Source organism: Diabrotica virgifera, chromosome 1 (assembly GCF_917563875.1).
Source record: "Diabrotica virgifera virgifera chromosome 1, PGI_DIABVI_V3a".
NCBI lineage: Eukaryota > Metazoa > Arthropoda > Insecta > Coleoptera > Chrysomelidae > Diabrotica > Diabrotica virgifera.
The window spans coordinates 142,461,727-142,478,836 of record NC_065443.1 but is presented as its reverse complement, the minus strand read 5'-3'; the positions used below and the strand labels follow the sequence as shown (position 1 = coordinate 142,478,836).

General features: G+C 31.3%; 1 protein-coding gene across 3 annotated transcripts in view; it reads right to left on the bottom strand.

The window, feature by feature from the left end:
- The window catches only part of LOC114326374 (zinc finger protein 28-like), a 37,100-nt gene that overhangs the window by 11,932 nt on the left and 8,058 nt on the right, over nucleotides 1–17,110 (bottom strand). Inside the window, exon 3 of one of the 3 annotated variants that reach the window (XM_028274732.2) lies at nucleotides 3,892–7,516. The exons of the other annotated variants lie outside the window; for them this stretch is intronic. Coding sequence (XP_028130533.2) covers nucleotides 6,999–7,516 — 518 coding nt within the window. The 3' untranslated portion in view covers nucleotides 3,892–6,998. Of the gene's footprint in view, nucleotides 1–3,891; nucleotides 7,517–17,110 lie in introns of those variants that run through there. 3 annotated transcript variants of the gene reach the window in all.

Genomic DNA, 17,110 nt, shown 5'->3' with positions numbered 1-17,110 from the left:
GAAAGAATCACTCAAATCGGACCACTGGTTTAGGAAATTCGAGACATCAAACATGTCCCATTTTTAAGGTGTTCGGCTAATTTTGCCGGTGTGTGTATAAAGGTACTTTACTTTTGATCTAAATTTATCTTTTTTATTTTTTATTTTGGTTGTATTTTAGGTTTTAGACTTTAGACCATGGAGAACTTTTTATTAAAAATCACTTTTTTTCGTAAAATTAATAATAAAATTATTAGTTATCAGAAATAAAATAACTGAAAATAATGTTGGTTTTCCACAATTTTTCAATTTTTTTTTTTTTTTCAGTTAGAAGGGTGTAATTGCATATTGGAATATAGTTCTTAATTCCAAGCAACTTTTCATAATAGCAATTTTCAATATTGTGAAAAATAAAGCTACTTTACTCCTGAGCGAAATTCATATTTTTTGACACTCCTCGTATAATATTCATAAAATTTGATATATGATGGTTAAATCTTAGGTTTTGGACCATGCAGAGCTTTCTATGAAGAATAGCCTCTTTTCGTAAAATTAATAATAAAAAAGTTTTCCATATGGATACAACTTACAGGGACATACTGTATATATTTTTGACGTATAGGTTTAATCTAAATGTCATTGCGTCATTTAGATTTCAAATAGATTACATGTTTGTAAAATAATGCTTAACATTCCAAAAATTACACTTTTATAAAAAAAAAACTTTTCATAATACCACGGTTTTGTTATACAGGGTGTTAGTAAATAAGTATGAAAAACTTTAAGGGGTAATTCCACATGAAAAAATATTGACAGTTTGCTCTATAAACGTATGTCCGCAAATGTTTCGTTTCCGAGATACGGGGTGTTGAAATTTTTATTTCAAACTGTGAATTATTTTATTACTCTAAACTCTAAGACCGTTTGACCTATGGAAATTAAATTTGGTGTGTTTTAAGACGTAGTTATTGCGCATTTTTTGATATACAAATAACAATTTTCTATTCATCATTGGCGCGCCTACGGGTAATGGTCTGAATTTTTTTAAAGAAAAAATAGTACGCTACTGAGATATTTTAAATTAAAAATTATTTTTGTATTCCACGTTTAATTTATGATAAAGAATCTTTCTTGTCTTTTTTTCATATGGTGCACTGTTTTTATGCAAAAAAATAAAACATCTTCGCGTGTATTTTTCATTTCGTAATAAATTATCAAGAACTCTCCAATATAATAATACCGAATTAGAACAATAACAGAAAATATTTCTAAAAATATTTTAACTATGTACAAGGCTACAACAAATGTTCAAAATTACCTCATTTAAAGGTGGCAGAGTAATTTTATATTCACCATTGGCGCGCGTACGGGTAATGGCCTGAATTTTTTAAAGAAAAAAATAGTACGCCACTGAAATATGTCAAATTAAAAATCATTTTTGAATTATTCTTTCAATTTACAATAAAAAATGGTTCTTGTCTTTTTTTATGAGGCGCCGTTTTTATGCAAAAAAATAAAACATCTTAACGTTTACAAAGTATGTATTTGAAATAAGTTCATATGCATATCTACCTCGAATAATTTGTCAGGGTTAAGTTGTTTTATTTTTTTGTATAAAAACGGCGCCGCATATAAAAAAAGACAATAATGATTTTTTGTCGTAAATTGAACGAAGACTTTAAAAATGATTTTTAATTGGACGTAACTCAGTGGCGTACTATTTTTTTTCTTTAAAAAATTCAGACCATTACCTGTACGGGCGCCAATGGTGAATATAAAATTATTCTGTCACCCTTAAAGGAGGTAATTTTGAACATTTGTTGTAGCTGTTATTGTTCTACTTTGGTAATATTATATTGGAGAGTTCTTGATAATGTATTAAGAAATGAAAAATACGCGCGAATATGTTTTATTTTTTCGCATAAAAATGGTGCACCATATGAAAAAATATAATAATACAGGTTCTTTTTCATAAATTACACGCGGAATACAAAAATAATTTTTAATTTGAAATGACTCAGTGGCGTACCATTATTTCTTTAAAAAAATTCAGACCATTACCCGTTTGCGCGCCAATGATGAATACAAAATTGGTATTTGTTTGTCAAAAAATGCGCAATAACTACCTCTTAAAACCCACCAAATGCAATTTTCATATCTCAACCGGTCTTAGAGCAATAAAAAAAATTGGCAGTTTGAAATAAAAATTTCAACACCCAGTATCTCGGAAACGAAGCATTTGCGGATATACGTTTATCGAGCAAACTGTCATTATTTTTCCATGTAGTATTAAAGTTTTTCATACTTATTTACTAACACCCTGTATATAGGACACAATATAGATTAACTATTTTATATTATTATTAACTGTAATTTTATAATTGTAATTTTATAATTGTATTCGCCGTGTGCAAGTACTTGGAGGGGATACGAGAAACGATTGTGCGCGAATAGCGGAGAAATCTTGCAACTTTCTTAAATATTTCATTGTCAATTGAAATTGTCAAATTGACGTATATTTCATATCTACTGTCAATGAAGAAGAAAAATTATATGCTGCTCCACAATATTGATATGATATGCAATTCTTATAAAAAAGTAATTTTAATTAATTGTATTTTGCTTGTAGTAGTGCATTTTAATAATTAATTTTATTTACTACATTACAATTGTTTACCTTTTAATAACATAACCTTAATATTACTTTTTCTTCTTATAATTTTTTTTGGCTATGTCCTTGACAATTGTCCAGTAACCAGGACCAATATGATTGGCCAATATAATTAAAAGTGCGAAAAATGTTGTCGAGCTATGAAACCAGGTGTCGTTTTTCCGAACTTGCACGGTCACAATATTGTTGTTTCAATCCCTATGTCATGAAAGAATTTTGTAATCGATTTTAAACTCATATAAATCAAAGAAAATATTTAAAATGGTAAAAAATTAATGAACCATGTTTCTAAAGAATAATTAACTTATAAAATATGAATTTTTAGTATATTAACTTTTAATTAAAATGGGATCTAAATGTTATTGCAGTAGTAATATTTTTAAAATAGTTTATAATTTAAAAATACTCGATATATCCATATAATAGCAGTTAAATATTGCATTGTTAACTAGTTTTGAGCTGTTCTGAAAATTTCAGGTGCCTAGGTAGCCTAGAAGTATGTTTAAAATGGATTGCAAAATTTGCCGGACATAGCGACAAAGACCAAGCCAAGTATATAAAAACGTTTTAAAATATGGTCGATCACACATGAAATTCGAACTGCTACGATATCGAAACTCATGGAATATTGTGGAATAAAAATTGTATTTGTATAAAAGACCTTCCAATCGATCACCTGTGATTCGTGTCCGAAATTTTGTAATAGCAAAACATAACCTGCCATAATTAACATATTTTCGTTGTCGAAATAAGAAACGAGGCTGTAAATTTGTCGGACAAGCGATCGACAATCTTTTGTAGTTAATTATAAGTATTTTCAATCGAAAATTAAGAGTTTTGTAATAACAAAACTGTACTGCGCTAGAGTGACATCTTGCGGGTATCCGACTCGACGATCGCTCCCTCTTTTTGTCCGACAAAAATAATTTATTTTATTTTAAGGTATAATCTTTTTATAAAAACTAAAAATTAAAGTTTTGCAATAACAAAACATAACCGAGCTAGAGCTACAGGTTTAGGTGTAATGCGTCCAACATGCACTCTGAAAATTTTTAGAAAGTTGTAGACTCGCTCAAACGAAGCAGTTAAAATAATTTTAAAGGCTTTTGTAATCATTTTCAAAAAAGGAGGGCGTACTGGGGACTAATATATTAGTTTCTTTGAATTTTTGACATAGTATCAATCTTTTATGTTTAATGTTGTATAAATGAATGTTTTTTGTATATTAAAAAAATAAAGAATCTGACAAAAAATGCATTTTTTTATTTATTTAGCACATGACAGCTAATTTATTCAGTAGATAACACTTCAATTAAATAATAATTGCTACCTATATACATTTAAATTTACTACCTACATCTAAAATTATATACAGGAAACTGTCCACAGTAACAGTATACCGAGTGGTGAATCGTCAAACGGGACATAGAAAACTCAATGGGAAATTCTAAATTGTTGAATTCCTGCTTCCCTCATTATTTTACACCAAAATTCATGAGAAACTATTTGTACAGAACTCAAATCTTTATTAAACACAAATGTAAAGAAGGTAAATACGTGACCGTGTCCTTTATTTGCTTTCTTCTATATTCGTCGTCTCTGTGCTTATACCAGTTCAATTAAGTCGGCATCATATGGAAAACTTTTTTATTCTTAGTTTTATGGACAAAGGTTATTCTTTATAAAAAGTTGTGTATGGTCTAAAACTTAAAATACAACAATCAGATATCAAATTTTATGACTATTATACGAGGTATGTGAAAAAAGATGAATTTCGATCAAGAGTACAGTACTTTTAGAGTTCAGAATATTTCAATTAGAACGATGTAATTACAGTGGAACCTCGATAACTCGGATAGGGACCGCGGCCGATCCGGGTTACCGAAAATCCGGGTTAGCCGGAGAATATGGTAAAAATGAATAAAATACGGTATACGGTGAACAGTATAGACTAAGACCATTGTTTAAAAAAATAATTGTTTAAATAGTCTTTTATTTTTTTTTAACAATGCTAAGACAGTTTGAAATAAATAAAGGAATACAGGTGCCTGTTGTTTCCGATAATCCGAGACAATGAACGTCGCTCTGCCGCCGCGCGCCGTGTGCCATGAGTCATTTTTACTATCGTATAGTTCAAATTACACAAATACACATTATCTCTCAAATATTATATTACATACATTTTTATTGTTGAAATGTTTGTCTGATGAAAATCGGTCCGGGTTAGCCAGACTTCCGGGTTATCGGGAGCCGACTTATCGGGGTTCCACTGTACATATTGGAACATAGATTTTAATTCTAAACAAGTTTTTATAACAACTTTCAATATTGTGAAAAAAAAGGTACTTTTATTTACTTTTGATCGAAATTCATATATTTTGACAAACCATGTATAAAATTGATAAAACTGGAAAAAAGATGGTTGTATTTTAGGTTTTAGATCATGCAGAACATTTTATAAAGAATAACTTTTTTCGTAAAATTAATAATAAAAGAGTTATCATAATTGAAACAACTGAAAATAATGTTGGTTATTCGTAATTTAAGAAAAATTCTAAAAAAAATTTTTCAATTAGAATGATGAAATTGCATATTAGAATATGGTTCTTAATTCCAAACAACTTTTCATATTAACAATTTTCAATATTGTGAAAAATAGAGCTACTTTACTCTTGAGCGAAATTCATATTTTTTGACATACCTCGTATAATATTAATAAAATTTGATATCTGATGGTTGTATTGTAAGTTTTAGACCATGCACAACTTTTTATAAAAAATAACTTTTTCATAAAACGAAGAATAAAAAAGTTTCCCATATGATGCCGACTTAATTGGACACACTGTACATTGTAATAGCCAGAGATACGGTATGCAGCCAGAAAGCAGTTTCTTAACGAAAAGTCTTAGGTTTAAAATATTGTTTATTATTTTTATTTCAGTTATTTTCATTGTTTAATTGTAGTAAACTTGGTATCTAGGGCTTTTCGTCTTCCTCGTTTTACGAGAGATGTCGCTGTTTTGCGTCTCAAATGTGGAATTATTGCATCGCGGTGATTTCCCTTAAATACGGCAGGCTTGTTAATGTTTGATTCAGAGTTGTGACTGCATGGCTCCACCGAGGATGCCTGAGAGGCAGCAATAGCTATCAGGAGATGGTGGTCCAACTCTGAATCACATAAAAACAAAAACTTCCTTTTACAAATGTTAGATTTGTTCTACGTATTAAACACATTCCAAAATTTCGCAAAAATATAAAAATTACAAATTACAAACAAAAATGAACTTTCTACTGAAATGCAGCGTACCTTTTATAAGATATTTCTTTTTGAATTTACAAGAGTAGTCCACAGGTTGACCCAACACGTTAATCGCCAGTTAACTAAAAAAAAATAATCCCCCAGGCCACCTCGCGATTTTTTAAATCCACACCAATATTTAGTTGTCTAAATATATTTCAGAGAAGTTGCAGTATTAAGTGCGTTCGCGGGTACAGTTGACAAATTGTCGCTGACAATTTCTAACCTCACTTAATATAAATAATACCGTTAATAGATAAATATACAAGGTATATTTACATTTAATTAATATTAATAACTAATTATTAAATTATACTGGGTAAATATACCTTGTATATTTATCTATTAACGATAATATTTATATTATTTTAAAGTGCGCATGCGTTTTCTGACAATTTATCCAATTTTCTGACAAAATCAGGTACCCTCGAACGCAACTAATATTTTACCAATAAAACATTGTTTACTGTTTTTTGTTGCGGCACAGCTTAAGTGCAACAGAACCTAAAGAAATATTTTTCTTGACTTGCCATGCGGCAAGTGCCGCACTTTTCTGTTACAACCTGTCTATTCGTGGATTTCCATGTTACATTTTACACTGTTTGATCATTTGTAATCGTATTTTCGGCGTGTGTAGTTGTCATAGTGCTATAGAGAGTTGAAAAATAAGTTATGAGGAAGAACAACGTTTTTTCATTTCATGGCAATATGGCAATTTATGGGGCGAAAACTCGAAGATGATTATATATAGAATGTGTTTGGTTTTTTCTAATACACAAACATTCAAATCATATACAATTTTCTTACGATATAGGAAAAAAAGAAACATATCCGCATGTATACTGAGTTTTTGTAACCGAAACTTGAAATTCTGGGGAAGTGAGCGACTTATGTCTGCCAGGCCACATATTTATTACTCCAATATAAATGTATAGCAACCGCGGTATGATAAAAATCACACGAAACAAAATACATTGGAACGACATGCGGCATAACTGCTGTGAATTTTCTAGTGCAGCACACTGTGAATGCCGCGTGGCGATTAACGTGTTAACTGGTGATTAACGTGTTAACTACAGTGCGATCGATCCCTTTTGCTCGGGTCACCTTCGTGGGTTCTGGATTTCGGAAGCTAAGTTCCTTATGTCTGCGAAGAAACGAATACAACCAAAACTTTCCAGCCATTCTTTTTTCTGTGTTAAATTTATGTTTAATATTGTTTCTCTCAGCTAACTCAAACGCCAGCATTCGTATGTCAGTTAGAGTTATGCCAAGTAACCTCTCTTTTAGAGTCAAAGCATGCTCAACAAGCTGTTTTTCTTGTTCAGCATTGAACACTGTCTCATATCTTCCCAACTTTTTCACTGCTGCCGCTTCAGGTGCCAATGCATTTGTATGAGCTTTTTTGACTTTCCTTTCTAGCGTAGATTTTGGAACTCCGTAGGAGTTGGCTGCTCTCTTGAAACCCATAGTTCCATCTAGTACTTTGCGAACAGCCTCGGCCATACTTGTCTCACTCCAGCTGTTTCTGGTTGAAGTTCTTTGATACTTGGGTCGAATGTTGTTTTCTGCAAAAAGCAGAACGATACCATTAGTAATCATAAGTTGATGTACAATACAAAATTTGTTAGTTGAAAACAATCAAGCATAAAGAACTTGTTTTTTTAGAAATATGCATTACTATTTAATAATTTTGTTGAGCAACTATTTTTAAAAGTTGGTTTTAGAAGTTTTTTACAAATAAAAAGCTTGATTCAAAACATATTATTAATGGAAATATAACATACCTAAATAAGGTGTGCAAACGCCCAACATTAATATACTTATCGCTATTTATAGAATTAATAGGTCAACAAATAAATAGGTGGATAAAACAGGACCTAAAGGAACTGTATCCCGTTTTATCTAACTTATGTGTCCCTTTCTGTGCAACTCGGGCACTTTGTGCAAAACAAAAATGACTGCTGTTCAAACGTGAAAGTAAAATTAGATAGACTACACATTACAATATTCGTTAATAAATTCTTAATTAAATGTAATACTCACCGGAATTATATTTTGATATATGCATTATGTAGGCAGTATAATGAAGAAAACAACGCACTTAAATGTATAAAGCAGCAAAAAAACAGAATCAAACAATTCTAAACACAGCAACTTTTCATAAACTAGTAGCCGCGTGGTAAAACAACTGAGAACAAATTTCTGTCATTTTCCGATTGATAGCAGCACTATTTGGGTCTTTAGACTAGGTATCCCGTTTTATCCAACTATCCCGTTTAATTCAACTCCCCTAGTGTTGTTTTGCATTCAGTATACAAACATTTTGTTCAACATGATGTTATAAAAATATATGGGTTCCTATAAGGTGAAATGTAAATAAAAATGGTCAACATTAATTTTAGCACATAGGATATGTCCTGCTTTAAGGATATATACCTAAGTAAAAATAAATATTTTTATAATTATGTATTTTTTATGGGAAATAAGCCACAATTTTACTAAAAAATGAATTTATTAACGTTTCGAAGGCTTATTTCCCATAAAAAATACGTAATTATAAAAATAAATATCTTTTCCAGGCCACTAATCACATATTTAATTGTTCCTTTCAAACTGGGGTTGTTCAAGATTACTGGAAAGTTTTCTTAAGTCTATAAAAGATGGGGAAAATATCTTGTTAATAATAATTATCATCCTATTAGCGTCCTTGATGTGATACCCAAAGTGTTTGAGAGTCTGGTTTGTGACTTTTAAACTCCTTTACTTGAGCCTAAACTTATCAATCAACAATTTGAGTTTACACCCCATAGATCTACCGAGCTGAACCTATTATGTAGATTTTTTTGTTTGACTCCCTGGAGAAAGGGTATCAAGTTGATACAATTTACACTGATTTCTCCAAGGCGTTCAACAGGGTGTCTCATGGTATGTTAGTCCATAAGCTCAGAATGATTGGTGTTGATTAATCAATGATTTCTGGGTTTAGCAGCTACTTGTCTAATCGTAGACAGATAGTAAAAATTGGTAATTTTCTTTCCAAGACAATTCTTGTTCATTCCAAAACAATTCTTGTTCCTTCAGGAGTTCCTCAAGGCTTACATCTTGGGTCTCTTCTGTTTAACATTTTTATAAACGATATTCACGAATGTTTTTCCTCTTCCCTTTTTTGCTGTTTGCTGATGATTTAAAGTTGAGCTGTCTGATTAAATCTCCCAATGACTGTGATAAACTCCAATATGAGCTAATCAACTTGTTGGATTGGTGTACAAGAAATGGGATGAGTCTAAATCCATCTACTTGTACAACTATTATGTTTTTTCGGCCCAGATCAAAAATCAAATTTGAATACAAGATTGGCCAGCACTGTCTTGATAATGTACCTTTCATCAAGGATCTAAGTGTCACTTTGGATGCAACTCTACAACTTTCCGACCTCTTAAATAATGTAGTTAACAAAGTATTTCACATGCTTGGCTTTATCAAAAGAAGCATACAGGATTTCACTGGGATTACTGCCTGAAAAACTTTGTATTGCTCTCTTGTCCGTCCCTATCTTGAGTATATGCCCTGTGTATGGTCACCTTCTTATGGTGTGCATATTGAGACCTTGAAAACAGATTGCTTTCAAATTAAACATTTTGGACAACTACGATGATGCAGATTTTCTTGCTATATTAAATATGCCACCCATTTCTATGCATCATAAGAAGAGAGATCTTATTACTTTTTACAATATTCTGCATGATAGAGCTGCTGCTTCTTCTTTGCTCAAAAAAATTATTATAAATGTTCCATCTAGACCTACCAGATGCACAGCTAGTTTTCATTACCCTATACATCGCACTAACTATGGATTTAACAACTTCATATCAAGAACTGCCAGACTAGCCAATCAATATGATAACATAGATTTCTTTGCAACCTTAGACTCATTCCTGCGTCAGTTTTTGTGTACTCTTGGCTTGAGTAATTACTATGGGCCATTCAACGAATATACAACTCTCTTGGATTATCTCGACAACGAATATTTTACTGTACAACATAAGAAGTACGAAAGTAAATGTTATGGCTCTAATAATTATTCCAGTAAACAACAATGTAATTTTTACTTTACTTTTGTTCTTCATATTTTGCACAGTAAAATATTCGTTGTCGAGATAATCCTATTCCGGTTGGTGTATGGCGGAATTTAATTAAAACGACAAAGAAATTATGTGTACAACGAACGGTAATCTGTTTATTTATTTTGTGTGAACAAGCGGTGTGTTGTTGACCTATATCGACAATCGAAAGGTGTGTGCTGTGCAGACGCTGGTAGTAGACTGACTGGGTCGAACGAAACCCCACTGTTATGTCAAATGATTTGCGGTTTCTTAGATAAACCAGAGAAAGCCATAAATTGAGAAACTTTATGGATTTCAAGAATTTTGACATAACGAGGCTGGGGACATCGTAATCAATTAAGAAGTGTTTCTTTGAAAGAAACATTAATCTTATACAATCTGTTTAACGTTTCGTTTAACATCTGCTCTGTATTTACATGTGAATTTATGTGACACATATTAGGTATTTCGTTTTGCGAAAAGTTATTAAAAATAAAAATTAAAATTAGCAGAAAATAGTAATTACAGCGTAATGCTATAATCCAAAAGAGTCGTATATTCGTTGAATGGCCCATAGGTTATTTTCTTAAACAATTCAACATCTCAGTGATTTTATAGTCAGATAACTTTTTGTATTGTAACCGTAGATATAGATACTGTTATGAATTTATAGTTTAACATTAATTTATAACTGGGCTTGCCCGTTGATAAATAAAATTTCTAATTACATATTTAATTACCAGAAAAAACTAGCCGCCGGACTATAGCTTAACACCTTGGCTGCGTTTAGAGATATTTATAAACTTACATTGAGCGCGTTACGAGGCATATATGTCCCGTATTTCCCCTTTGACACTGTGCGTTGACACAGCCAACTATTAATGATATACAAGGTCTGTTTGTGCCGTAACGCAGCCAAGGTGTTAAAGTTGAACTACCGAAACCTACAAATCATATCCCGTTTCACTATATTCCTTACAAACTATATTTTTTTATAGGGAGGATAGTGTACTGATATGTTAGTCCAGGAACCAAAGCTTTTCACCTCGCAATTTTTACAGAATGGATCAATTTGCTTAAAAATTTGAGAATAAGTAATGGATAGTCCATGGATCAAAATCTATATGATGCCGACAGGCACTTTTACCATGGGGGTGGTTGCCACCCCAACTCGGGGGTGGAAATTTTTTATTATATTTTGACCGCAAAAGTTAATAAATACATTCATTCTAAGCAAAAAACGTTCTATACATTTTTTTATGAAATTAATAGTTTTTGATTTATTCGCTATCGAAAGTGTTAGTTTTATATCTAAAAAATCAATGTTTTTCGATGGTATAGTCATTTACGATTCACTCAATTTTTGCCGTAGAACAAATTTTTGTCAAACCATGTTCTTGGGAATTAAATTAGCTACAATTTCATATTTAAACATTTTTTCGTATCTCTGATGCTAATCCTTCTATTCTGAAGAAAATGGCATTTTTTACCAAATTGCAAACATTCGTTATTCGCTTTAAACTTCAGTTTTTTAAAAACTAATCATTCTAAGCCTGTCAAACTTCTAGAATATATTAACAATATATAAATAAAGAAGAATAAATAAGGCCAATGACTAAGAACACCGCTAACTTACACTACTATGCTTCCAAATGGATTTCTCCTTTTTTTTTTTCAAAAAAATATATTGATTTTTTAACCGTAACTTTTTTATTTTTTATCTTAGAACGTTCCTTAAAAAAGAATTTTGTAGGTTTTTACAAGATCTATAAGGCAATTAATATTAAATCCTTGTAAAATTCTTAGTCACAAAAAGAGGTGGCATTGAAAGGGTTGGTAAAGGTGGTTTTTGCATGATATTACAAGTTTTAATTGTCAATAGATCACTCAATTTTTGCTGTAAAAAAATTTTTTGCAAACCAGGTTCTTGGGAATTAAATAAGCTACCATTTCATATTAAATATTTTTTCGTATCACTGATGCTAATCTTTCTATTCTGAAGAAAAGGGCATTTTTTACCAAACTACAAAAACTCGTTATTCGCTTTTGACTCCATTTTTTTTTAAACCAGTCATTCTAAGCCGATCAAACTTCTAGAACCTATTAACAATTAACAATAAATCAAGAAAAACAAATCAGGTCAATGACAAATTTTAATTAGGGTGGTGATTAGGGGGTTGTTTACGATCACTTTTTTGCTGAAAAAAATAGGGACTGGCATTCTTTTCATTATGTCACTTATTTTTTTTAGCTAGAGATTTTTTTATTTCTGGGGATACATATTTTTAAATACTTTCAAATTAGTTTCAACAAGTTATCCTCGAAAAATGCATAGTTTTCCCGTCCTTTGACTTTGAAACTACAATATTTAGCATTTGACGAAGAAGAGCCAACATATAATAAAGTATAGCTCGATTACTATTGGTCTTAAAGAAAATAAAAAAAAAGGGTTTTGTTTATTTTTTTTGAAAAGGTACATTTTTGTTAAGTAAAGTTTTTTTGATAGAACGAAAACTTTTTGAGTTATTAGCAGAAAACTGATTAAAAACATTGATTTTTCCGATATAAAACTAACACTTTCGATAGCGAATAAATCGAAAACTATTAATTTTATCAAAAAAATGTATAATACGTTTTTTACTTATACTGAATGTTTTTACCAACTCTTGCGGTCAAAATATAATAAAAATTTCCACCCCCGAGATGGGGTGGCAACCACCCTGGTAAAAGGCGCCATAGTAAAAGCGCCTTTTGGCATGATATAGATTTTGATCCTTGGACTATCCACTACTTATTCTCAAATTTTCAAGCAAATCGATCCATTCTGTAAAAATTGCGAGGTTTTGTCCTATCTTAAGCTTCATTACTTGGACTATGTACTCTCGATATCCTGATCATGCACAATGTGTGTTCACACTTATTTACAGCACATACTTGGGACATCCTGGAACTGATTTACAATATCTGAGATATCCATGCAATAAACACAATTATATGTAATAGCATAGAGAGATAGAAAAGAAAATAATAGGTCTGGATCCCGCGTATGAAAAAAAAGTTGATTAATAGCAAGCTGAAAATTTGGTAACAGCTTAAGGGTGTCTAGTGGGACAAACTTTGATATATGGGAACACTGGAACAGGGGCAGTTTTAATTGTGGAACAGGTTAAAAATTTGGAACGGTCAGACCACGAAAACGGCACATTTATTTTGTCCGACAGAACAGACTTAAACTCTCCGAACAGAGATTAAACTCTCGTGCAAAAATCAGACTGCTATTTCTCACCAAACGGGCGTATTAATGAGTGGAACATGTAGAATATGGCAAATGACAGGACAGGAATTATGACAGGTGATAAATAGCAGTCTGATTTTTGCATGAGAGTTTAACCTCTTTTCGGAGAGTTTAAGTCTGTTCTGTCGGACAAAATAAATGTGCCGTTTTCGTGGTCTGACCATTCCAAATTTTTAACCTGTTCCACAATTAAAACTGCCCCTGTTCCAGTGTTCCCATATATCAAAGTTTATCCGACTAGACACCCTTAAGCTATTAACAAATTTTCAGCTTGCTATTAATCAACTTTTTTTTCATACGCGGGATCCAGACCTATAAATGTCACATTAAAAATCCAAATTGTAACTATTCTCTAAGATACTCACAGATGACCAAAAAGGTGAGGACATAGTTATAATGGTACACATTAGCATCGCTAGGGGGACCAGGGGGCCCCCTTGAAATATTCTAATAGAAAAAATTGCAAATACAATAATGTAAACAAGAAACGATAACAAAGAACCAACGTGTGTAATAATTAATAATACACTAGAGACTAGATCATGAGTTGATTCCCAAAATCGGCACGTGGCAAAATCTGGCAATTTTCAACAATTTTGATATCTAATATAAAGAACAATAATATACGTACATAATCAAAGGGTGTGTCAGATCCTTTGGCTACTAATTTTGAATTTAAATTTTAACCGAAAAAGCCTGTTGTTGTTTCAAAAAGTTTATAATATTCACTTTTATTGTTGTTTGTCGGACCTTACAGGGTGCATGCTTGTTTATTTATTATTTCCTCAACTTATTTTTATTTTGGACGTGAGTATGTACAAGTAGCAGTGAAGTGAGGTTTGAAAATTGGATTTGATTTTTCCAAAATTTTTATTATCATATCTTTGCGCGTAAGTTTAATAGTTTATTTATCCAAAAACATATTAATAATTTTACTATATACAGAGCTAGTCAAAAGTCCGTTATCCCCCCCCTCGTATATTTTGAACGGTTATATTTATAACAGTGAAATTTGGAGGGAGGAAATAAACGAAAGTAGGTTTCTCAACTAATCATAACAGGTGACGTAATAGTGACACGTGACGTTACAACACCACTGTGACTGATAATTTTAAATGGGACCGTATGGTAAGTGAAAGGTACTGAAAATACCTATTCAATCATACTAATTTTATTTGAGTTAAAGCTCAGTTTGATGAATAATCAACTATTTTCAATGGGAAATAAGCCACAATTTTACCAAAAACATGATTTTATTAGCGTTTCGAAGCCCAAATCGGGTTTCGTTGTCAAAATACAAAATACTACTAAATTTTTAATAATTTATTAATATTAATAAACTATTCTAGAAGAATTTTTTTACTTAGCAACAACATTTTTGTTTATTTTAGTAGTATTTTGTATTTTGACAACGAAACCCGATATGGGCTTCGAAACGTTAATAAAATCATTTTTTTGGTAAAATTGTGGCTTATTTCCCATTGAAAATAGTTGATTATAAAAATGCCACAAGGAAATAGCTTCAGAACAACAGTTTGATGAAAAAATTAAATGAATACTAAAATTGTAGTTTCGCATTTAATTAATAAATAATCAAACGTCTGCCTCTGGTTAGTTGTCAAAAAGTTTTTCAATTATCTAATTATTGTTTTTAAGTCAACGGCAACTTTTTGACAAATAACCAGAGGCAGAGGTTTAAATATTTATTAATTAAATGCAAAACTACAATTTTAATATACCTATTCGCTCATACTAATTTTGTTTCGGTTTAAGCTGATTTTGATGGATAAATTAAAAATTCAAACGTCCGCCTATGGCTATTTGTCAAAAATGTTGACGTTTTTCAATGTTCTTGTTGTATTTACGTCAACTTTTTTGACGTAAAAGGACGTTGGAATTTTTATTATTTAAATGCCAAATTACAATTTTATATTTATTTTTTGGTTATCAAAATGAACTTAAATTCAGACAAAATTAATATGATTAAATAGGTATTTTCAATACCTTTCAAATGAGGCATCACTTGCCATAAGGTCACATTTAAAATTATCTGTCACAGTGGCGCTGTAACGTCATCTGTCACTATTATGTCACCTGTTATGACTAGTTGAGAAGCCAGCTTACGCCCGTTTATTTCCTCCCTTCAAATGTCACTTTTCAATACCTTTCAAGCGAGGTATCACTTGCCATAAGGTCACATTTAAAATTATCTGTCACAGTGGCGCTGTAACATCATATCTGTCACTATTACGTCACCTATTATGACTAGTTGAGAAGCCAACTTACGCCCGTTTATTTCCTCCCTCCAAATGTCACTGTTATAAGTATACGTTCAAAAGATACGAGGCGGAACAGACTATTGAATAGCACTGTATAATCTTCTAGTATTTCTTTTTTATTAAACACACTGAAAATTGATGTATCTAAGCAAAGTAAGGGACCTCTTAGAGCACAGAGCACAAAAGAGGCGAAAAATTTGAGTCAAAAATTAAAAAATAAATCTTTAAAGTTCTATGCTTCATGCTGTTATTTTGAATTTTTGTTATTTATTGGTTATTTAGCAAAATCGGTACCAACGAAAGGTGCAATAAAAGCGTGAGCCAACTATGTAGACACATTGGTAATAAATTCCAAGACTAGAGGATTAAGATGGTCAAATTTATATAAACAAAACACTGCGACACGGTGTACCAGGTACCGGGAATTTTTATGACTTCCTAAACGAACTATATTTTGGTGTAATTTTTACTGTTTTCTTTGAGTGTTTGATACTGTAACAGAATTTCTGAACAAATGGTGCTCACCAGAAAGTATGGCGCTTGCCAATTCAGTAGACTATTTTTTTCAGTTAGATTTTGAGGGTTCAGAGAAATTCATTGAACAATAACGCAAAATTTTAAATATCAACACTTTTGCCTTAAGAGCAGAAATTACCGTTTTAAAAAATTGTATTTTACAATCTAAAGAAACTGTTTGTCATGAATATACAGTGCATTCATAAAGTGTGGAAACAGTCTATTATCTCATGACTTAATTATTTTCAGTGTAAGAGCTCTAACAGGTCGATTTTTATTTTTAAATTTTGATTTTTTGCGGCCAAAGGAGGCAGTGCAATCATCATAAAGAATAATATATGTCATCATGAAGAGTTGGAATATAAAACTGAACATATTCAAGCCACTACAGTACACATAAAAACTAAAACTTTTAAAATAAATATAAGTTCAATATACTGCCCACCTAAACATTCCATTAAAAAAGAGCAGTATAATGAATTCTTGAAAAGCTTAGGGGAAAGGTTCATTATTGGAGGTGACTTCAATGCAAAGAACACACACTGGGGCTCTAGAATCACTACTATTAAGGGAAAGGAGCTTTTGTTAGCCATTAAAGAACAGAGGTGTGAAGCACTATCAACTGGTAGACCAACCTACTGGCCTACGGATAGAAACAAGACCCCTGATTTAATAGACTTCTTTATTATTAAGAATATTTCAACTAATTTCATAGACATTGATGACTGTTGGGACTTAAATTCTGATCATTCCCCTATAGTACTGTTACGCGATTGACTCTACTATTTTATTTATTTATATCTTTAGGCACTAGTTTAATTTAAATAAAGGAAGACTTACTTATATTATTTTATTTACATCACTTATTTATTTTAATAATTACAAATAACACCAACTAACACATCTAATTTATTTACAACTCAAATTTATGATTTAATTAACTAAACATAATAACTTCGATAACTA